The 25292-nt window shown below is 42.7% G+C and overlaps 1 protein-coding gene across 2 annotated transcripts in view; it reads left to right on the top strand.

The window, feature by feature from the left end:
- The window catches only part of LOC115198434 (protein ELFN1), an 87807-nt gene extending 63707 nt beyond the window's left edge, over positions 1-24100 (top strand). For both annotated transcript variants that reach the window (XM_029760366.1, XM_029760375.1), the window contains exon 3: positions 19216-24100. In XM_029760366.1, the coding sequence (XP_029616226.1) occupies positions 19605-22013 (2409 nt within the window). In that variant the 5' untranslated portion in view covers positions 19216-19604 and the 3' untranslated portion in view covers positions 22014-24100. The remainder of the gene's footprint in view (positions 1-19215) is intronic.
- Positions 24101-25292: the final 1192 nt, after the last annotated feature.

Raw genomic sequence — 25292 nt, 5'->3', positions numbered from 1 at the left:
TTTGTGCTCTCTGTTCTATCACATCCCATTCACGTTGAAGCCAGCTAGACTCCCCAGTTGACCTTCAAGTCATGCCAAGCTCCCGGATAGAGATTGAACGGTTGGTTGGGGGGTGGGGCTTTGTAATATTGTGACAATTGGAAATCCATTTAACATGTGAATATCTGATGCTCTGATTCACATAATGAGTGACGGATTGCACAAGGAATGTTTAATTTACTCGCGTAGTACATGAGATTGAAGAATTGCCTTCACTTCACTTTGTAGCGTACTCAGGCGAGGAAAGGAACGGTACAGGCTTTGGTTTATCTTTTACAGCTCACAACAAAAGCTTAGACCTGAGGCCACTCACCTTTAAAGTAGGATCTTTGACCATCTGTTTTTATGCCTCCCCTCCCCCACACTCATCAAGAGGTGCATTTCCTTTTTTAATTCTATTTTTTATTTATTTTACCTTTATTTAACTAGGCAAGTCAGTTAAGAACAAATTCTTATTTACAATGACGGCCTGTTAACTGCCTTGTTCAGGGGCAGAACGACAGATTTTTACCTTTTCGGCTCGGGGATTCAATCTAGCAACCTTTCGGTTACTGGCCAAACGCTCTAACCACTAGGCTACCTGCCGCCCCTTTGAAGATGTATTTGTAACATTTACTATTCAATCTTGTGTTGTAAGAACACTGAGAATCGTTCTGCTGAAGTTGTCTGCCAGTTTCGTAAATGCTGAGACTGTGTATGAAAACACATTGAAGGAACAATTGGGCATACCTGTACTTAAAACCATGAATAATATTTGGTGAGACCCTATTGGTGACTTGTTACTATTGTCTCAGACATAAACCACTGTTAAATAAGTCTGTTTTGTAAGTAATGTATGGCAACACTGAACATGACTCAAAATGCACAGTTCTCTGAAGGAGAACATTATTCTCCTTAACTGCCTGAGAACAGGCTATTGACCAGACGGAGAGATGTTTGTTGGTGTTTTCTAATGTAATGTGATCTTGCGTTGAGAATTTCCTTGAAATAGCTTGAAAGGGTTGAGAAAAACAATTTTGGAAACTGTTTGTGCTGAATGTACACTACTTGAAGAAAGAACATATCATAGACTGTCTCCCATTTACAGGCTTCATTTTACATGTCTAGGCTGCCGTAGTAATGGTTTTGAGATGTTTGCAGTGATCTCAGTGATAACCGGATTGTGGGAGGTGAGATAGTAGACCGTGTGAAGTGGGAAAAGTGCCATCTACTGGCAGAAGAATCCTTTTTAAGTTTGAACACTGGTTATCCTTCTTCCTTTTTCCTCACACCAGGGCTTAGTCAACCCTTGGCTCTAACAATAGCTTACTATTTTGGCAAACACTTCACAGTAATCTGCCTTTTCAGAGTTCAAATTGGTATGAAAGACTACATTTCTACTGTCCAATCTTTACATACTGTAGTTAGCTCATCAATGTAATATGAACAGATGAGTACAGTCATTCCGTGTCTAAATTCACTTCAGCCTAAATCCCACCACATACTGTGCTGTATAGCAGATGCTTACCCCCAAGGGAGACTCTTATTTGAAATAATACTGATGATCAATGGAAGAAAGCTACAGTTCAGGCTTCTCATTTCCCTGCAAGTATCAAACCTGCATCTTGAATGGGTCCTGGATTATTTTGACGAGGATAACTCAGTTCACAAGGCTTTCTTTTAGAAGTAGCCTAAGGCACCAGTCTCTGTATCCCATCCAATCCGTTTTGGATCAGGCTCCATTTAGCGTGACTAATTGAAACCTTAATTAATTTGGGCGAGTGCCCTGTCTGCTCAAAGGATTGGGTCTGGGACAAAGTTCAGAGGAGAGCGCTCTGACTGAGTTAAGAGGACCTTAGAGAGGACTCCCATATTGCTCTATAAGGGTAATTGTGTCAAAAGTAATTAGAGAATGGCATCCAATCTAGTCTTGATCTTTACATCTATACCTGAGCCTCTCCTTCCGAATAGATTCGATTATAGTTGCTGACTATAAGCCAGCATTCTCCCCGCTGGAGCCTCCCTACAACACATTCTGCACTGTAAGCTGGTTTATACTTCATCAGACATGCACTACAGATACATGTCATGACTATCAACTCGAATCGGATCATGACATCAAACGACAAAATAAACTGCTGTCAGACCGTCCAGGAGTGTGTCGACATATATGTGGATTTTTTATTTAAGTGGCCCCCGCCATGGAGCCATCAATCCTAACATTCTGTGATTATTACGGCAAGTGTGGAAGGAGTATTTAAGAAAATAACCTGTCTTTTGTATTAGTCTGTCTCTTTCTGTATCTGCACCTTCTTGTCTTTCAACTATTTATGTAACAGGCAAAGACCTTGAATGTGTCACTGTGTGAACAAAACAGCTATAGGACCTGATTGTGCACCATGTCTCTGAAGTGAACCGTATTGTAACTCGGTTCAAGGGAACTCAACAAAAATACTCGATATCTAATTCAATTCAGAACATTATTAATCGAGGGATCATTACAGCACATGTACCCTTTGTACACTTCCTACAGTATTCATATTTTACAATGGACACAGCTCCCGGATACACTTTATTATTAATGTTGTTGAGGCAATTATTAAAGAGTAAGTCTCAAAATTACAGAACAAGCATTTGTTTGAAATCTTTTGTGACTCAAAATACTCACTTTTACTCTACTGCACAAAAGTAGCCCTCCTAACTTCATATTTTGATGTGAAGTAACTCCAGTAAGTGCATAAACATGTTAGAAATATTAATACATGCCACTTACACTGTATGTATAATTGTTAGTGTGAGTAGCTGTGAAGCTGTCAGGCCATGAAGGCACCAGCCACTGGGAATACAAAATGGCATGACACCTGCCAGAGGAACACTTGCCGTTGGTTGGTTGGGTATTGGTGACTCCATCATCCCTGTTTGTGAGGGAACCTGTGGATCACTGTGGGTGGGCGGATGGAGGGTGCAGCTTCCACAGACAGGCTGCTGCTGTGGAAGAAGACATGCTGCCAGGGAAGGGAACTGCTGTATATCGAACCAGAAGGGTGCCGGCATAGCTGTGACATTACTTGGGAGGGCTTTAACTTAAGCACTTGATTCTTTTATTTTAGAGGGAATGTAGCATCGCATTTGATGTCTGTTCTGCCTTTTACGTGAGGTAGCATCTGCTCATACACAGCCTCGCAAAATGCTCATCCCGTTATCAATGACTTTTTGGGAGAACATTCAAATGGACAATAGCAATAAAAATGCAAATGCTGACAAGTTTTAGCGGAACATTTTGTGACAGATAAATTCTACCAGCAGTCAGCATTTAAATTATTTTTAAACTGTTGCATCACTCCAATCTTAACTGAGATAATATCCTTACCACCAGTATGTTCTTGCCTACCGCCCCTCTCAGAGTATAACTTTACTATTCATTATTTTGTGATACTGTATGCCAGATATCCTACCTGTCAGTTCAGTATAGCTTAACCTTAACTAAAAAAAAAAAATCACTTCCATATTGTCCTCTCTGGAATATATACCATGTCAAATTCTTTCATTTCAAAAGACGAAAACTATTTTATTCCCCAACATAGCCATCTCACTAGACGGCTTTCAATGTTTCCATTTTGCCTCCAACCTTCCTATTTCCATCGCTTTCTCCAGCCGAGAGTCTGAGGCTTCCTGTATAGATCAAATGTGGCCAGTGGAATAGTCTGACAAGCCCAATGTCCTTGCTGCCACTGTGCTTCTCAATGATTGATTCCATTCCTTACTATCTCATCCAATCCTGAAGCTTTCCTTCATTCCGTTGCTGACTGCTATCATCTGCTACTCATATCTTCTATGTTTGGGAATGGAGGTTAGAGATATTGTACAGTATCTCCATAGTGACAAGGAGATGTAGCCTATCATGCACAGTCACAAACATAGATTATTCTGAACATGCTTCTTGTACTGAAATGACTACAGTACCCTAGCAGAATGACTAAGTAGATTGTATTTCCTTATCTGTTGCTAAGTCGGAGGATACAGTATATTCAGTAAGCACTACAGGTATTTCCATCTTCAACTCTACTGAATCAGATGTCTGCGTCGCCAAGTATTGAGGAGTCGTATTACAAGCTGAAAGGAAATGCTCAGATAATTATTTAAGAGAAGTTGAAATATACACAAAGTAGAAAATACGAGCACTGCAGAATACTGTATGAAACTAAAGTAAAACTAATAAATACATATAATGGCTCACTACCTGTGGAGTCTTATGCGAATGCTTCTATGTTCCACGTCTTAACTCCCAAGCCAACTTTTAATAAAGATGCATTACACATCATGGTGGCGGCTGCAGGACCATATGTGTTTATGATACAGCTGCCACAGCACTATTATCAGGCAGGCTGGGTTTCTTTATGGGTGATGTATTGGAGAGGGACGGTGACCTCTGAGGGCTGCCAAGGTCAGAGTGAATCAGATGCGCCATGTCTATTATTGGCATAGTTCCTTGTCACCACAGACTGGGAGAGCATTGGGGGTTGATATGTGTAATGCAGTTCTCTGGTTCTCTGGAGCTTTTAAAGCTGAATAGTGACTTGCAACAATTAGCCTAAGAGTCCAGACTGCAGTTCCATTATTGGCGTACATATAAAACGTAAACAACCACACAAAGCCATTATCATAAGACATGCAGCATGAAATATTCTGTCAGGGAATTGTGATTAGTATTTAAAAAGATAAAGAAGAGCAATTTGCTGGTGTATTCATATAAAACAAATATTTTTTTTCCCCCCAAACCAACAGTGCTTTTGCCTTGAACATTATGTGTATTGTTTTTTAACATGTCTACAAATCATCAACAATAGATTGCCAAAGTACCTTCCTTATCTCCCAACATTCCATGTATTAATCAATACTTAAAATACCACAACTTAATATGTACATTATATACAGTAACTCCACTGAGTGCTGATAATGTAAAATGCTTGGCACATGGACTACTGGAATGATTCAAGGAAACAACAAATACATCTCTGAAATAAGCCCTACATGTTGGCTATTTCACAGCTTCTCCCCACATTCTCCAATGTTATGTTGATGTGGGTACTTGGTCCTTGGGCAGGTGAGTCACAGTGTCACAGACAGTGTACTCTGCTGTAGTGGTTCCAGGTGCTGTTGGGATTTCAACAGAGAGAATCTCTTCGCTAGGTTAAAAGTCCTGAACAGTCATTCTGAAAAGTTCTGAAGAGTACTCATGGCTAACTACCAGGAAGTTTGAAAAGACGGGCTGAGTGGGCGGAGAGCTTATATTTGTGAGCTCACCTTGACTGACAGCTCTTTGAAACACCTATGTCAAACAACTTGGATGCAGTGTTGCAGTAAAATCATCTCAAGCTAATTTGGTGATACACAAAGCAACTCAAACAACATTGAAATTGCATCAATGATATATATATATATATATCCCATTTGGCATGTTTCTTTTGATGCCGTTCATAGCAACACTGACAGATGTGTTGACTTGACAACTGCGTCTGAGTTTTGAACGACAACCCCCATTTTTTTGTTCCATGTTGGCTAAAGACCTAGTTAGCCAGTAACTAGCTAACACCTGATACAGATGACAGGTGAAACATATAAGTATCTTTGCCGTAGATAAATAGTGTAAACTCTTAATTATATTTGCTGACACCTTAGTCAAGCTATTTATACCACACACCGATGTTGGTTACAAGCCGGTACTTATTTCCATTAGGTAAGAGAATATCATGTTACCATTGGTGTATTAAAATGAGAGTTAAGGTGATGTCACCTTGTCCCCTTAATAATGATTCAAAGTGTTTGTCATGGGGGAGGGGACCGGTAACTTTATGATCAAACTTTGTCAATGTAGAAGCAACAGTAATTTTTCATACTTTGGTCATCATATTTTAATCTGGTTTCCTTCAAATATCATCCAATTTCATGAAAAACATGATTTTGACTGTTCATGACCTTTAAGCTCAGGCCCCCAGGTGTTCTATGTCTCCCACCAATCTGTTTTTGGCCACGCTGACATTTGTTTTTGGCCTAGCTGGATATCACACAGTGTCAGTGTTCTGTCCCTAAACACGCCATGTAACCTCACAGGTTCCTGGACGGATAAAAAAGTGAACGTGTAATTTGATGGACTTGAGTAGAGAAAAAGGAGGAGACAGTGAATCATTCTGCTTATATCCTCTTAATGAGAGTGCTGAGGCAGGGTTAGCTGTCACTCAGAACCCTGGTTCTCCCATGGCATAATTTGATTGAGGAACTCCACTCGGTTTCAGAAGGTTAATTGGTGGGGTAGAAAGCTGCGTTGGCAGAGCAAAGTAATTGACAAGAAGAGGAAATTAGTGCCGTTCCTGTACATGCATAGTTAGCAGACGTGAACTTCATGCACTGATTTTACCTCACAGACAGCCCCTATATACAGTATGACACAACATGTACTGACAACAGCAGCAGGACGGTGCAGCAGGCAAACGGAACATATCAATACAAACACTCAGGCTTTACAATATGTGCTCCGTCTAGCGTCACACTTAAAGGGATAGTTCACTTAAAATACAAAATGGCACATTGGTTTTCTTACCCTGTAAGTAGTCTATGGACAAGGTATGACAGGAATCCATGCTTTGGTTTTATTTCCCTGGTACCATTTCTAAATGCTAACCTTTTAGCATTTTTGGCACAAATCCCATTCAAGTCATGGTACCGATATCATCATTTTTTTGCGCATCATGTCCAAATCACACGAAAGTATCGAAATTGATTGTGAAGCTTAACAAAGTCACATAGATTATTTGAATACATTGTGCGAAAAATGCTAATATCAGTACCATGACTTGAATGGGATTTGTGCCACAAATGCTAAAACGTTGGAAAGAGTGCCAGGGAAACTAAACCAAAGCATGGGTTGCTGCCAAACCTTGTCCAAAGACTGCTTACAGCGTAAGGAAACCAATATGTAATTTCGTAATTTGGGTGAACTATCCATGTAAGACTGTACAGTAGATCCCAGTTTAGCCTGCCATGTCTTGAGTCAGCAGCAGAAGAGGTGTCGGCATACATCCTCCTGCCTACCGGCAGCTGGTGGGCTCAAAGGCCAGAGAAGTGAGTGCTGAGTTGATGGTCTGGAAAATTGCAATAAAACCTGCAGGTATTATCCCAAGTTGTATCTTACTCTTACATGAAGGGAATTAAATTAAACTGTAAGTGTTGGTTGTGCTCTCCTTGTTCTTATGACAAATACAGGCTGTCTACAACCTAATTGTTTTCTCATTGGATTCGTTCTACTGTTGTTGGTTTAGACAATTCTGACAATACCTCAATTGGTTTGTCGGTTTGTAATAGGCTTTAGTATAATTGAATTTTCTACAAGTTTACTCAATACAAGTCTGTGGCATATTGCACAATTATTGTTGGGACAAATCCATAACTTTTTAGTTTGTTTATGTTGCAAACCAATGAATGTTGTTAAAGGAAGGTTTTGTATATTAGATCTACAGTTTCAGACAATTATATTTTGTTTTTTTTTGCTCATAGTACCAACTGAGCAAACTGTCCGAAGTGCTTTCATACCGCAGTTCCCAATAACTCCACCTTGGATATGACTTTAGCTCTAAAAGCTCTATCCATTAAGGCTACTCTTTCCATCAGTGCACACTGTAATTCTAAGCCATTCTCCATGACTTATCATTTTTTTTAAAGGGCCATCCAGAATGGAGTTTGTGCTTTGTAATGAGATTTCTTGCTCCCTGGAAAGGTGAGAATCGTACTAGGTCATCAGCCTGTGGAAGGACTCGATCCACTGAAGAACAATTGAGTGTGGTATTGGGAATTTACAAGAGATGCCAGAGCAGTAAGTCATTTAAAGTTTTACAAAGCATCACACTGTCAGGAATACCAAATAGCCTGTTGTAGAATAGAACATTTGTGTCAAATTCAAATTCTCGAGGTCTGGACTTACATAGTTGACCTCAACCCTTGGCCCTCAAGCTCTTAATTAGCCCAATCATTCACTATTTAAGCAAATGTTCTACCTTGAAAATGACCAAATACACTACACTTAAGCTAGATTTATGACGGAGGTGGATGTATGAAATGCTAATATATGTGGCTAATTGGCTATTTAGAGTAATTAGCTAGGGGGAGATGGAAACAGGCATGCAAAAGGTTATGCACAGTTTCACCCTCATTTGGGTGGGGCAAGTGGAGCTGTTTTCAGCAACTTAAAAAGTGCTTTCCCAGTAGATATGCATTTGAAATAGATTCCGCACAAATGGTCAACATTTACATATATTACATCCTGATGAAAGGATAACTGTTGCTCTTTAGGATTCCCCCTGTGGGGAAGAGTTGTGTAAGGCTACGTTTACACAGGCAGCACAATTCTGATCTTTTTCTACTAATTGGTCTTTTGAACAATGAGATCAGCTCTTTGCCAACAATTGGACAAAAGATCAGTATTGGGCTGCCTGTGTAAACGCAGCCTTACTTCCTTCTTCCAGCACTTCATACAGATGCAAGATCTTAATTTGATCACCCAGTTGCAGGAGAACGTTCCTGCAATGCAGGAGAACGTTCCTGCAATGCAGAAAATGTAAAACGTGTAGTGTATTTCAGGTTTAAAAAGGCTTCTGAAGATTGTAATTGCCACTTTGAAATTTCAGACTTGATTTTCCCTTACGAAAAATGTATCAACCCCTACAAAAATATAGATGAATTATAATCCACATAATGATCCACATTTCCTGTTGCTGCAGGATTATGTTCCTGCTGTAGAAAACTGACTCAAATTAAGATCCTAGGTCTTTATGCATTGGATGACCTTTTTCCCTTGCTGCTGTCCATCATGCTGAAGTTGTTAGTTGGTTTGTAGTGCACTGTCCATACATAGTGCAAGCGTGTCATTCCACCACAACCACCATCCCCCAACACCACCACAGGATATACCGTATGTGACAACACTGAAAAACAATCTAGCAAAACATTAAGAAACCTGGTATAGTTCTTGCTACATGTCCTTTTCTGCCCCTGCTGTAGAAGGTCAGGAGTACTGCATTTCAAGTGGTTTCAAAGAATGTCTGAAGAGCACGAACCTGGAAATTGTGTGCATCTCCACATACACAACTTTATCATTACTTATTTCCTTTATTCGTTTTCGTCACGTTTTTGATCACTGCGGTGACATTCATTCTCCTCCATTGAGATAAATACCATTGTGAAAGCTTTTCCTGGATGAATTTATATGAGGCGACTCCAATTGTCATGGGGAAAGAAAAGGGCTTTGTCTGAAAAACAATTCAAATCACAGAGCTGCGGCACAATACCCCTCACTTATCAGGGAAGTAAAGTTAGATATAAACTCATTAGTGTGCAGTGCCTTGCAGCTGTCTGTGCTCCTGTACGAGGCCCTTTTTCTGAAGAGGCCTGGCATGTCCACAAAGTATGCCATTGATGCCACAAAGGAAGCAAGCACATTTCCAAACAAACAGGATTGGGGGCTAGGGAGAACATTCCAGGCAATTCCAGGCAATATTCCTTTTAGTAATTAATGCATGACTTTAATATCCTTGGATATAGCTGAAGCATGCATCCACCTCCTCCCTTTGTCTCCAAAGCAATTCAGTACCTCGGTGAGCACAATGTTTTTCTTCCCCAAGATAAGCAGTTCCATTTCAGCTCAATTGATTCTCCACTTCTAGTCGCCCATCTTTACCTTTTTCATTCTTTCCCAGCAAGAAGCGCATGCATTTTCAATGACATCAAATAAAGGGCAGTCATTGGGAGGGATGAGGACGGTCTCAGGGGACTGAGGCACCGGCACCATCCGAAAGAGAAAGACGGAGCAAGATATAAAGACGAACAGCAGAGACGGGGGGTGAGGCCTTGGACACATAGACATGAGAGGGAGATAACATGACTATATATAGCAGTACAGACATGACCAGATTAAACTGAGAATCCAGTCTCGCTGTGTCCTTCTGACCAATACAGGCTGTCTAATACAATTTGCAAATGTGTGTTTTCCTCCGAGAGAGCAAGAGAGAGGGAGAGACAGAGACAGAGAGAGAGATACAGAAAGAGAGAGAGAGAGAGAGAGAGAGAGACAGTGAGAGACATTGAAAGAGATAGAGAGAAAGAGAGACAGAGAGACAGAGAGATAGAGAGACAGTGGGAGACAGAGAGAGAGATAGGATACAGTATGACAGCTTTACATACAGTTGCACTTGTTACTGTATCTGTTTCATCCACAAGGCTTATGGGAGATTCTGTCATGTCTTTGCCTTGAAGCCCTGGCTCGCCGCTGCGGAGGAGAGAACCCCAGAGGCTCGGCATATGAGAGTAGAAGCCTGTCTCGCAATCACAGACTTGAATTCAGTGCATTGAAAGACTTCCCTTCAAGGTAACATGAGCTCTCAGCTTCCGAAGCACCCTTGTCTGCCCCCTCCTATCAAACAGTAATGCTAGTTGGCCTCACAGTCAGTTGTCATATGGTAAACATTGTTATGTTTTACCCCAATATGTTAATTGTAGGAACTTTGAAGGCAACTACTTACAACAAAGATCAAATAGCATCTACACTCTGAGTTAAACATAAATTGAAAAAAGTCTTTCCTCAACGCTGACTGCTTATGGAGAATTCATTATCTCTCTCAAATAAAATCCATCAATAACATATTCAATGCAAAAAGTGTAGCTATGTAAGTGTATGAAAGTGCCCTGAGCAAGCAGAACAGTGGGAATTTACAACAACTTAATGTACGACCATTGAATCAGGGCGTCATTAGTTGTTCATAGGGGATGACAAGAAAATCCATCATTACCCTGTATGCAGCAGGGCCCCAATGGGAACAAGTAGACTGGGGAATGGCTGCCTGGGCTGCCTGGGTGTCCACTGGGAGAGGAGCTTGGCTCTGATGCCCTGGGTGTTCTGGCCTACTGCCCTCAGGGCTACACTACCACTGGACCATAGAGATTGCTGCCAATGGGGATTGCTGCCAATGGATATTGCTGCCAATGGGGAAAGAGTCCAGGGCTGCAAATAGACCTATAGGCTCTTATGAGGACGAACATGCTATGCTGCTCTAACTGCCTTAAACTCATTTTTAGTATGTGACACGTTTTACAAGCATTTTGCTACACCAGCAATAACATCTGCTAAACACATGTATGTGACAAATAATAACATTTGATTTGATTTAGGTGAAACTAATGCATACACATGGATTCCAATGTTGGTTGTTCTTTTCCCACCACCTCCAATGTCACGATTGTGTGTAGAGACGGACCAAGGCGCAGCGTGCTCCACATCTTTTATTTAAAGAAACGAATAAAACAAAAGGAAACAAACAACAAACCGTGACAACAGAGATGCTACATGCACTTACTCAAAATAAGATTCCACAAAACACAGTGGGGAAATGGCTGCCTAAATATGATCCCCAATCAGAGACAACGATAAACTGCTGCCTCTGATTGGGAACAATACCAGGCCAAAATAGAAAGAAAACAACCTAGATTACCCACCCTAGTCACACCCCGACCTAACCAACATAGAGAATAAAAAGCTCTCTATGGTCAGGGCGTGACAGTACCCCCCCCCCCCCCCAAAGGTGCGGACTCCGGCCGCAAAACCTGACTCTATAAGGGAGGGTCCGGGTGGGCATCTAGCGTCGGTGGCGGCTCCGGTGCAGGGCGAAGTACCCACTCCGCTCGTGGATCCGCCCCCATCGGTGGCGGCTCTGGTGTGGGACTTTGGCCCCGCCCAGACCACGGGTCCGGCCTTGGAGCCAGGTAGAACGCCGTGCCCAGACTGGGCCTCGGCGCAGAGGAAGGCTCCGGCCATGGAGCTGAGTTGGCCACCGTGCCTGGTCTGGGCACCGGTGCAGAGGAAGGCTCTGGCCTTGGAGCGGGATTGGACACCGTGCCTAGACTTGGCACCGGCGCAGAGGAAGGCTCCGGCCATGGAGCTGGACTGGGCATCGGCACAGAGGAGGGCTCCGGCCTGTGAACCGTCGCAGGAGGCTCCGGCCTGTGGACCGTCGCAGGAGGCTCCGGACTGTGGACCCTCTCAGGAGGCTCCGGACTGTGGACCGCCTCTGGAGGCTCCGGACTGTGGACCGCCTCTGGAGGCTCCGGACTGTGGACCGCCTCTGGAGGCTCCGGACTGTGGACCGCCTCTGGAGGCTCCAGACTGTGGACCGTTGTTGGAGGTTCCGGACTGTGGACCGTCGTTGGAGGTTCCAGACTGTGGACCGTCATTGGAGGTTCCGGACTGTGGACCGTTGTTGGAGGTTCCGGACTGTGGACCATCGTTGGAGGTTCCGGACTGTGGACCGTCGTTGGAGGTTCAGGACTGTGGACCGTCGTTGGAGGTTCCGGACTGTGGAACTGTCACCGGAAGCTCTGGACTGGGAACTGTTGCCGGAAGCTCTGGACTGGGAACTGTCGCCGGAAGCTCTGGACTGGGAACTGTCGCCGGAAGCTCTGGACTGGGAACTGTTGCCGGAAGCTCTGGACTGGGAACCGTCGCCGGAAGCTCTGGACTGGGAACCGTCGCCGGAGGCTCTGGACTGGGAACCGTCGCCGGAGGCTCTGGACTGGGAACCGTCGCCGGAGGCTCTGGACTGGGAAGGCGCAATGGAGGCCTGATGCGTGGGGCCGGTACAGGTGGCACCGAACTGGTGACACGCACCTCAGGACGAGTGCGGGGAGATGGCAGAGGACGTACTGGACTGTGAAGACGCACTGGAGGCCTGTTGTGTGGAGCTGGCACAATGTGTCCTGGACAGATGATAATCTTCGCACGGCAAGTGCGGGGGGCTGGCACCGGACGCACTGGGCTGTGGAGGCGCACTGGAGACACGGTGCGTAGAACAGGCACAGGACGTACTGGGCTGTGGAGGCGCACTGGAGGTCTGTAGCGTAGAGCTGGTGCAACGTGTCCTGGACAGATGACAACCTTCGCACGGCAAGTGCGGGGGGCTGGCACTGGACGCACTGGGCTGTGGAGGCGCACTCGAGACACAGTGCGTAGAACCAGCACACATTGTACCGGAACAATGACACGCTCCTCAAAGCGAATGCGGAGAGCTGCCACAGGACGTACTGGGCTGTGGAGGAGCACTGGAGACCTGGTGCGTGGAGCCGGCACAGATGGTACCGGACAGATGACACGCTCCTCAGGACGAATACGGGGAGCTGACAAAGGTGGCATAGGATGGCTAACACGCTCCTCAGGGTGAATGTCTTGCCTCCCCAGCCAAACCAACAGCTCTTCCGCTTCACTCTCTTCACATTTCGCCAATCACTCCTCGAAGGTCTCTATTTCACCCCTCCGTTCACTCTCTCTCAATCTATCCATCGCTTCCTCCATGGTCTCTAACTCACCCCTCAGTGTCGCCGACCACCCCGTGTGCCCCCCCCCCCCCCAATTTTCTTTGGAGGGGCTGCTTCTTGGGCCTATGTTGTGGCCGCGAGCCCCGATGTTGTCGATTCTCCTCCTATGCTGCTTCCGCCTGCTTCCATGGCAGGCTTTTGTCTCCTGCCATTATTTTGTCCCAAGTCCAGGATGTCCTCCACTCCTGGCTTTCCTCCCAGGCCCAGGATCCCTGCTCCTCCTGGGCACGCTGCTTGGTCCGTGGGTGGTGGGATCTTCTGTCACAATTGTGTGTAGAGACGGACCAAGGCGCAGCGTGCTCTGAGTTCCACATCTTTTATTTAAAGAAACGAATAAAACAAAAGGAAACAAAAAACAAACCGTGACGACAGAGATGCTACATGCACTTACTCAAAATAAGATTCCACAAAACACAGTGGGGAAATGGCTGCCTAAATTTGATCCCCAATCAGAGACAACGATAAACTGCTGCCTCTGATTGGGAACAATACCAGGCCAACATAGAAATAAAACAACCTAGATTACCCACCCTAGTCACACCCCGACCTAACCAACATAGAGAATAAAAAGCTCTCTATGGTCAGAGCGTGACATCCAAGCTCTTTTTATTAGTTAGCACTGCAGTATTTGTTGGTTAAGCATATAGGCACCAGGGTGGCATTAAAGCACTCGGAGACACTAAACCTGAATGTATGATGAGAGGTTTGTTTATGCAAAAGGTAGTTTACTAAATCACTAACATTCATATACAACAGCGGGTTACTCTAACGAGGCAAACTAGCATGCTGTGGACCGCAGTAGCGGTGGTGGAATTAATGAGGAGCCCACTGGAGTGAGTCACAGCGGACAAACAAACCCCTCTATGCATTATTAATGATAGAAAGTCTTTTCAGGTTTAACTTCAACTTCCATGTAACACCTAAAGGGGTCCTGAAACAACACCATGCTAAGAGAGAGCTGAGAACGGGTCAGAACGGCTCTCAGACACTGCCAGCCGGTATTTACGATAAAGGTCAGAGAATGAGGGGACAATGATAACAGACAATTTTCTCTTTAAAAAGTTTTGCCTCGCCAGATATTTCCCAGAGCCATACTTTTCATATTCATTTCATGGAACATTTGGTTTGGGTTTCCAAACGGGAACCTTCTTTCTTTCAGAGGGTTTAAAAAGTGATTATATTTGAATGCCCCTTGGTAAATGCACTTTTGTGGTAGGTGGTTTTGTAGTGGTAGCCTTTGGCATTTCCTTGCAGAGCGTTCCACACAGTGTATGGAGGTGCACAGTGTACTTCCTTGTTCAGTGTCTAGGTTAGCAGGTGACAGAGCGACTCCACCCACTTTACCATGCCCATGATATAGTGGGAAAGAGGTATGCTAAACTAAATGTCACTTAAATACTTTGGACAGATGCCATCCATGTACTCAAAAAAGGCAGTCTTAATGTGCTTTTGATTAAAATCTGGGCCACATGCATTTTTTCAGCCAACGGGCACAGTCCTTTTCAGTGCGAACAAAATCCTCTAGTTTCAATGGACAGACATTAAAAGAGTGCGCCACATAAAGTGTGGTCATCAGTGGAGACTGGTGGTAGGAGCTATAGGAGGACGGGCTCATTGTAATGCCTGGAATTGAATCAATGGAACGGATTCCACATGTTTCATGTGTTTGATACAGTTCCACTACTGTATATAGATAGCCTCGCTACTGTTATTTTTCACTGTCTTTTTACTGTTATTTGTATTTCTTTACTTATCTATTGTTCACCTAATACACACTGTTGGTTAGGGCCTGTAAGTAAGCATTTCACTGTAAGGTCTACACCTGTTGTATTCGGCGCACGTGACAAATAAACTTTGATTTGATTTGATTTATTCCATTCCAGTCTTTACAATGAGCCCATCCTCCTATAGCTCCTCCTACCAGCCTCCTCTGGTGACCATGTCATACAGCAGTGGAACACAATGATGTGAGTGGGCCGACACGGCCCCAGCCTTATAGAAACCTGTCAAACCCAAACATCCACCTAATATTTTATGTTGAGCAGCTCACAGCATATTACTGCCTCAAGACATCCAAGCTCAATGGAAACTAAGTCAATTATTGTAACACTGCTTCGAATTCCCCCACAAAATGCATACCCAAAATGGAGGATCTTAGGTATGTATGGGGACAGATTGTGTATGGGAATGGTGAGGGTGCAGAAATATGAGAATGGGAGACAACCCAGTTTGCTACTGTGCTGTATTACAGTGTGCTTCCTTATTTAGAATTCAAATGTATCGGGTTTACGATTCACACATAACACAGGCACGAGTAGACAAAGCTGGGCTTTAGATTTGTGTGTAATCTCTCCCTCAGGGCTCATACAAATCCAAGCAAAACAAACAGTCCCTCAGTAGGTTACTTCAGCACTGCTCCCTCCGATCCAATGGTACACATTTACTGTCAGAACTCATCCATAGCCACAGTATGCTTTCCCCCATACAAGACAGCTCTACGAATGGCTCCACTCTTTTGTTTTAGTTGGGATAAACATCTCAATTAAAATGGAAAATGCATATTACATATTACACTGCTGTTACTGAGCTTGACTCAGTTACAGCAGTGATTTGAATGAAAGGTGCTAAGCGTATAATGAATCATTGCACGGATATAACAAATGTTCTTTTCAAGGTAGAACATATTGAGAAGATGAAAACACTGGAACGTTTCCACTGACTGATGACTGTGTCAGTAATACATAGCGATGAATCTTAGCCTCAACAACCCTGTTTCTGTCCCAATCAGCACTTATGTGCAAACACGCTGACCAGTGTAGTCCTGAATAGGTTTATGTTGAACAATGGACATACTTCCTCTATTATCAGTGATTCCCATTAGAATCAAGCCAGCATCATGTACACTCTGCGGTAAGAGGATACTAAACAATGGAAATTGTATTCATATTGTCCTTTAGTTTATGGAATGTGGACAGTTTTGTTTTTGAATATGAACAGTTCCGTATTGTGCCCTAGAGATCATGGTATGGCTGTTAGTTATTTTGACTTCCTGAAAACATATGCTCACTTCCTCATTTATGATAGCAATGCTAGATGGCAACACACCATTTCTTTAGGCCTAATTGGAGTGTGGTGGGCAGACCACACGAAAGGTCAACAGACTGCTGGAATGACCTTAGGTCCACGGTTCCAATTTGAGGTGTATTCCCTTTGCAATAAACTGTCACAATTATCCTGTTGTAGCAATATGATTATCTGCCCCTGAACAAGGCAGTTAACCCACTGTTCCTAGGCCGCCATTGAAAATAAGAATTTGTTCTTAACTGACTTGCCTAGTTAAATAAAGGTTAAATTAAAAAAATGTCCTCTACCACCTAGGGACCCCTTTCTTCTCACCCTCTGTGGCCTCCCACAAGGCAACACATCCACTTCCTGGCCTGTGTCAGCAGCTGCAACAGAGGGCTAAGAGAGGCTAGTGATGAGGGTGCACACCACATACCTCTGGGTTTAAAGTATTCAACTGCTGTCCTCTATGATTAACCTATCCATCACTTGAGTTTCCAGCCCACTTTCTTGGTCAGTCACTCCCACACCATTCACAATGAATTATTGGCTGTAATAACACAGTCCCCGGATCTAGAAGAGTTGAATATTTGATGTTACTTAAGGGAAGTCCACAAGTACCATTTCTCGAACAGTGACTTGCATTTCCAATATATTGTATTCGATTGGATTAAAATTTGATTTGCTTTCTTAAAAAAAAAACGTTATCTACAGTAGGAATCCTTCCAGGTCTTAATATGTATAATATGGAAAAGAAATTACTTCTCATAAACATAATTTTCATAATTGAAACAGCTCTCATTGGCTTTGTTAAATTATGAATATACACAAATCCCTCTCTGTCTTTGCAGGTTAGAGGTTGGTTGTCTTCTTGATTCTCATTGTTCTTAGAAATATTCAAGTGTGACAGCAGTAAGCATGGCAGACGAGGTACCGGGTGTTGTTCTGTACAGTAGCCTACACATCTCTGTGAGATTTAAACAAATATCTCCCTCAGAGATGTCTGGGCTGCTTTAAGTGGACCGGAGAAGAGAACATGTAATTAATCGCTCTGAGCTGAGACCCCTGCCTTGGTGGTGAGAGTTCCTCCTGTGGCTATGTTTGCCATCATATTGAATTTTAACAATGAACAACGAATAACTGACTGAGTCCAATCTGATTTGAAAGCTAGTTAAGTGGCTCAGGTTTGGATAAAAAAAGCAATACTAGATTCCACTGACAATGAAGTATACTGTAGGCGTTGGGTCAGCAAGATGTATTGACTACACATTAGCGAATGCAGATGAAGTGTTTCCCCTCTCACTCTAAAATGTCTGGCATGCAGTAAATCATTTTCATTCCTCCATAGGCATTTTGTAGCCTCAGTTCTTATTCTCAAAAAGCAGAACAAATACTTTTATATTTGGCATGCAGTCATAACATAGAAATCAATATCGTAATTGGCACGTGTAGTAGCCTATCCCATAATTTTTTCTTTTCAGCACAATGAAATCCGTTAAGAAATGGAAAAATAATCATCATTTAGTATGGTGGGAATATCAAAGTTATAAGGTAGTTCTTTGAATGGAAATAGTGTATGCAATTCATAGTCCAAACACAAAAGTATTGTTCCAGGAAGACAAAGTGTCTCAGTGTTCCTCGCTGGCCACTGCTGCTGATTATGACCACGGCTGTGCTGGTCGACCGTGGTCCAAGTTAATACCTAAGACTATTACGAGAATGACTCATATACTTAAACATTTGACTTTCCTTCCTATCAGCACCTCCCATGCTGAGGTCACCTGCTGTTTATGATTAATAATTCATGAATACCTCTCCATAAAACCAGGATCTGTAGGCTACACACCCAGTTCCAAGGTGTTCTCATGTAGCTATCAACTTTATTCGGAAACCTTGGGCTGTTTGGACTGTCTGTGTGCTGTGTCTTTTTTGTTGTTGATAAAATTGATTGGGTCAAATGATTTAACCAGACCCAATGGAACACTGCAATTTCCCGGGGGAGCTATCTGACAGGGTTAAATTGACAATGAACAGTTTGCTATTTTTGGTTCACGGTTTGTATCCTCAGTAGTTACCGTAAGATGTTTAAGAGATACATCCATGGCACTGAAAGACATTAAGTTCTATTTCTGTTGTCAAATTAAAACATCTAGAAGGTTCTCGAGAAGACAGTTGCAAAGGAACATTTCAATATGGTGCAGTGTAATTAATTAATTTAATGCTGCATCTAAACATTAGTTGGACTCAGTTGTGTTTGACAGTCCCCAGGTTAATGATGTGATAATAGGGACCCTGATTTCCCCAACCTGTCAAGTGGTAATTGGCCAAAGGTTTCCTTTAATAGCAATATGCCACAGGGAACGCAAAGAACCTCTGAAATTGTGGACAAAATAATTGGATGGCAATGAAAGAGGAAGCATACACATTCATCCTATTTTGCCTTTAAAATGATATTTACTATTTCTACTTAACGTGCAAAACAAAAATGTGTCTTGATTATTTGGATCCATACTGTTATTTTTCACTGTCTTTTTACTGTTGTTTTTATTTCTTTACTTACCTATTGTTCACCTAATACGTTTTTTGCATTCTGAATATTTCTGGCCAAAAAATATATACTTTTTACATTTAGTGGTGTAAATGTGGTTATATTCAAATTGCAAACCTCACATTCAAGCAGTTATTGATTCCCCTAACATGTGCCTGCTTCTCTTTTCTTCACAGGGAGTTCCTCTGAGCCCATGAATGCGACCCAGCAAGAAAGACAGAGGAAGACACAATAGGATGAGACCGATCAACGATGTTATCCCTGGGGAAATAAGCACAAGACAATCTGAGGTGGTGAAATACTGAATCTCAGCGAACCATCTCTAGAACTTCACTCCAGGCTAAAGTCATTGGATGGATGCTGGTCTAAATGCACACGCCCGACATCTTTTTGTAAATGGCTGGAACATTGGGACCGAATTATCCTTCCCTGGACAGAAGGCCAATATATTGATTGTCCTCACGGAGGAGAACACTTGAAAGTCCAGCTAGATTACAAAGAGTTCAGTTCAGCATCTTTAGAAACCACAGTGGTGTTCCCGTCTTAGAGCTTTTGGGCCCTGCCCATGACATCAAGAGGAGCACCAATGGCCTGCGGTGGAGCTATGGTAATGAGTGCCTTTTTCTGGTCTTTAGCCATAGTATATTTGACCCATATAGGCAGAGTCAATGGGGACTGCTGGCTCATCGAAGGCGAGAAGGGTTTTGTGTGGCTGGCCATCTGCAGCCAAAACCAGCCTCCATACGAGGCAATCCCCACGCATATCAACAGCACCATTGTGGATCTTCGGCTCAATGAAAACAAGATCAAAAGTATCCATTTCTCTGCCCTCAGCCGCTTTGCCAACCTGACCTACCTAAACCTGACCAAGAATGAGATCAACTACATAGATGACGGGGCCTTTTCTGCCCAGTTCAACTTACAGGTCCTTCAGTTAGGCTTCAACAAACTCCGTAACCTTACTGAGGGCATCCTCAGGGGTTTGGGCAAGCTGCAGTACCTCTACCTCCAGGCTAACCTGATTGAGACTGTGACACCCAATGCCTTTTTGGAGTGCTATAGCCTGGAAAACATCGACCTCTCCATGAACCGTATCCAGCAGCTAGATGGGACCACGTTTACCAGCCTGACTAAACTGACTACCTGTGAGCTTTACACCAACCCTTTCAACTGTTCCTGTGAACTACTTGGCTTTGTGAAGTGGCTCTCTGCATTCCCCAACAGGACAAATGAACGGATGGTCTGTGACTCCCCATCAGGTGTCTCCGGCTACAGTCTGCTCAGCCAGAACCCTAACAACCCGACTTTTCGGAATGCCCTCCATATGCTCTCCACTGTGTGTACAGATGACTATGTGACGCCGTACATACCTGTGCCTCCTGAGACCACCACACTCCCACCAGACTACACTCCCTGTGGGCTGGAGGACTGTCCCTCCGGAACTGAGCCAGATGAGAGTATGAGTATCAACCCAACGGTGATTCATGTGGATGTAAAACCCAGTATGAAGCTGAAGCAAGTCTCTAAAACAAGTGCCACCATCACTGTTCAGATCCCCCATCCCTTCAAGAAGATGTACAGCCTGGTTCTCTACAATAACAGCTTTTTCACTGATATTCAAAACCTCAAAATTCAGAATGAGGACATTGAACTTAAAAACCTGAAACCCCATACTGAATACACGTACTGTGTCGCTTCTATAAAGAATAATCTTAGATTCAATCATACTTGTCTGGCAGTCTCCACAGGACCCTGGAATGGGAAAGAGAGATCACAAAACCATGCAACAGCTACCCACTACATTATGACCATCCTAGGTTGTCTCTTTAGTATGGTGATTGTCCTAGGGGTGGTCTACTATTGCTTGCGTAAAAAACGTCAGCAAGATGAAAAGCACAAAAAGGCAGGCAGCCTAAAGAAAAGTATAATTGAACTAAAATATGGACAAGAGCTCGAAGGGGGAACCATTTCCAGGATGTCACAGAAGCAAATGATGGGTGGGGAGAGTATGTCCCGCATGCCATACCTACCATCTGGTAGTGAAATGGAGCAGTACAAACTGCAGGAGATAAGAGATGACACGCCTAAAATGGCCAAGGGAAGTTACATAGAGGTACGAGGAACCGGGGACCACCATGAACGCAGAGAGTGTGAGATGTCCATGCCTGGGATGTCCATGCCTGGGAACAGCCAAGGGTCAGTGGCCGAGATTTCAACCATTGCAAAAGAGGTGGATAAGGTCAATCAGATCATTAACAACTGTATTGATGCTCTGAAGTCAGAATCCACATCTTTTCAAGGGGTGAAATCAGGAGCTGTGTCCACCCAGGAGCCCCAGCTGGTGCTAATATCAGAGCAGCCGCAGAGCAAGTCTAGCTTCCTGTCCCCGGTGTATAAGGACAGCTACCACCACTCGTTACAGAGGCACCACACCTCGGATGTCCCGCCAAAGCGGCCCAGCACTGCCACTGGAGGTCCAATGCGGAGCCCAAGGCCTTACCGCTCAGAGTCCAAGTACATAGAGAAGACCTCACCAGCGGGTGAGACCATCCTCACTGTAACGCCAGCCGCTGCCATCCTGAGGGCAGAGGCGGAGAAGATCAGGCAGTACAATGAGCACCGGCACTCCTATCCCGACAGCCACCAGCTGCAGATCGAGGAGCTGGAAGGGCCCGGAAGCCACAAGCCCTCCATCCTGGAGCCCCTAACTCGGCCCCGTCCCAGAGACATGGCGTACTCTCCGCTCTCACCTCAGTACCATAACCTCAGCTACTCCTCCAGTCCTGAGTACTACTGCAAACCACATCACACTATCTGGGAGCGCTTCAAACTCCGCGGCAAACGGCACAAAGACGAGGACGAATACATGGCTGCAGGGCATGCGCTACGTAAAAAAGTGCAGTTTGCCAAGGATGAGGACCTGCATGACATTTTAGACTACTGGAAAGGTGTATCTGCTCAACAGAAATCTTAATCTCTCCAAGTATTTTCTACTGGACCACAAGTTTCAGAAATGACACAGAAACCTTATATGTGAAACTCACTATTGATTGGATGGATACTTCCATATTGCGATCAACTACTTAAACGTATATATAGCAACATATTTTGACTGTGAGTAAAATAGGAAAAGAACCTTGGAAATGACCACCTTGGAAATGACCATCTTAAATTTGTCACATTATGTATGGAATTTATGGGAATTTATCTAACGTTTCAAGAAGAAAACATATTGCAAATTAAGAATATACATATTATATGTTGCAATGGATTATAGGTATTTGGGTATCGCATGGCCAAGTCCTGTGACAGTGGATTTGCTGTTGTGTACTTTGAGAAAATACTGTAACAAATATTGAAAAACATGTCTACTGAAACCTCAATATTTTTCTTCAAGAACTACTGAACAATCATACGAAAAAGAACATTTTTTCTCCCCACATATATTTAATTCTACAATGGAACTATGTACTGATACAGTTTCTATATCTGCAATGTTTGCTGTTAATAAGATTTAAAAAATTATGTTTGATTCAGGTTTAGCCCATGGATTTCAAAGACAGCTCATTATTTGTTTTCTAATGATTTCCGTGCCCTAACTGATAAACATTACACTGGTCAGATAATTGGTATTATCTTACCCAGACCACTTAACTTTCCCTTCCCCTATTTACAGCACTTTCACATAATACATTTTAGAGGCCACTAAACAAACTGCACAATATTAAAAGGCTGGAATTTTCTAAGTGTAATATTCCACATAAGACAGTTCATTGTATTATTCTGATGCTGATGGTCTGTCTTAGGCATCGGCATCGTGAGCCATTAGTCGTATCTTTAGAACCAAAGTAGAAAAAGCTGAAGTGTTTACAACATTTTCTTTCTGCATGGTCTAAGAAAGTGTTTCCCAACTCCGGTCCTCAAGTACCCCCAACAGCACACATTTTAGTTGTAGCCCAGCACAAAAACCCCTGATTCAACTTGTCAAGGGCTTGATGATTAGTTGATATGTAGAATCAGGTGTGGTTGTCCGGGGCTACAACAAAAATATGTACAGTTGGGGGTTGGGAAACACTGGTCTTAGATATGTGTGAACATAGTAAATCAGGTTCCATATGCATTTAATTTGAATTTGTTCTACTGTGTTTCAAAGAGCCAAAACATTTTAAGAGTTACTTTTGTTGAAAGTGTAATTGACCGTTCACCTTTATATTACCAATATTTTCCACAGAAGGCAACTTTAGTTTCCCACCTGTTGTTTAGGCAGAATGCTGAGAATGCAGTTCACATTCTTTACTGGAATATCTGTCCTATAGCCCGATGGATGAATGTACAATATAGATGATGAAATCTGTATATGGCAGCTTTTTAATTTTATTTCTGAGCCATTTTTTTTTATTTGCTATTTACAACCATAATCTCGAGTTTCCTTTGACTCTACTTGTTTTTTCAATTCATATATTTCCCATAACTTATCATATTTTATATTTGTCTCAGCCAACAAAGTAAAAAATAGCGAAGTTGTTGGTTTCACTGAAGGCTCTTGTTGAAGGATATTTTCCTATACTGTGTGGCTGTTATGACACTTTTGTAAATTAGAAGTCACCTATCAGAGGTATATCCACATGCCTGGGTTAACTATTAAATAATATCCCATGAATGCCTGAACTTAACTTCTGCCGCTGGATTTGTATATTATCTATACACTATTTTTGAGTGGATACAAGAGGTAACTTGGCTGTCTGAGTCCTTATTTCAACCGCCTTAAATTTCTGGGATATGTGTGCGACTGTAATTTTCTTTGTTTTTCTTTCAGTGTTGATATTGTTGACAAGTCCTTATTTGATGTAATTTTTCTAAATGCATTTCAATAGATTCCAAGAGCTGTCAGATTTCTAGATAAATTAGCAAGTAAGCTACATGTTTTTATACTGCATATTGTAGCACTTCTGTGTCTCATTAAAGTTAGAATTGTTGGGAATCCGGTGGAAAAAACAGTGAAAAGCTGTTGTTTAAGTACACCAGAAACAAACAAGAGCACAATAAAGTGTTTTTATTTCATTTCTTAATACTATGTTACCTGCTTTCAGACAAAGTACTGTGAAATAAAGGGAAGGGTGCACCCATCAGTATCTTCATTATGTTCTTTTGAATTCTGAACAAGGTATGAATCCTGAATGTATGAATCCTGAATGTATGGAATACTGAATGTATGGAATCCTGAATGTATGAGAAAACTTGCTTATTTGTATCACACACATCATAATCGTGTTTTTATGATAGTTCAGCGGTTCTACCAAACTATGAAATGTTCATAATATTCTGTAGTCCAGGAATTTCAGCAACTGTACCATTCTTCATGTATAGCTAAATATTCAAATGTAATCTACCCTGTAATACAACACCTTTTCCATCGGAGTATTGGCAGTGTTTCCAATGCTCTGCTGAACATTTCCAAGCAAGTGCTTATGAAGAAGTGACTGCATGCATTTATCTTGGGAGCTGAAGATATTTTTACATTCACAAAATGCTGAGGGCTCGATTCAATATGTAGTGCTGAAGATCTGCGCTGAAGTGCGATATACATTTAATTTAATGTTCCTGCATTCACGGTAAACGCTACATGTCGTCTCAATTGGAAATTATCTTTACATTTCAATCGCACTACAGCGCTTATCTTCAGCTGCATGGATTGAATCGAGCCCTAGGACTGCCTATACTTTGAAAAACAAACATCAATTTGTCTTGTTTCCAATGGTTGTCAGATATCAACCTTAAAAGTGGCAACTGTGGAACATTGAACTTAAAAACCTGAAACCCCATACTGACTGCACATACTGTGTCGCTTCTATAAGCAATGCTCTTAGAGTCAATCACGCTTGTCTGACACAGGACCGTGAGTACACAGGACCGTGGAATGGGTAAGGAAACCAATATGCTTCCTAAACATTCAAAGCAAAAGCAGGTTGACATTTATTGTCATGAATCTTGCCCTGAAGAAAGAACTGAGCAATTTTTCAAAAGTCAAAATTGGCTATATCATACAAATTCATGAAAACAAAATATAAGGTTAGACATTAGGGTTAGCAGTGTGGTTAAGGTTAGGTTTAAAATCAGATTTTATGACTTTGTCGCTGTGCCAGCTAGTGACCATGCTGCAGAGCTGCCTCCAGGGCAAGATTCATGACAATAAATGCCAACCTGCAAAGCACAATCCAAGCATGTATTGCTGTTATACTTTGTCCATAGACTG

Source organism: Salmo trutta, chromosome 1 (assembly GCF_901001165.1).
Source record: "Salmo trutta chromosome 1, fSalTru1.1, whole genome shotgun sequence".
Lineage (NCBI taxonomy): Eukaryota > Metazoa > Chordata > Actinopteri > Salmoniformes > Salmonidae > Salmo > Salmo trutta.
Note: the sequence above shows the minus strand (reverse complement) of the source record. Positions and strands in the feature narration are given on the sequence as shown.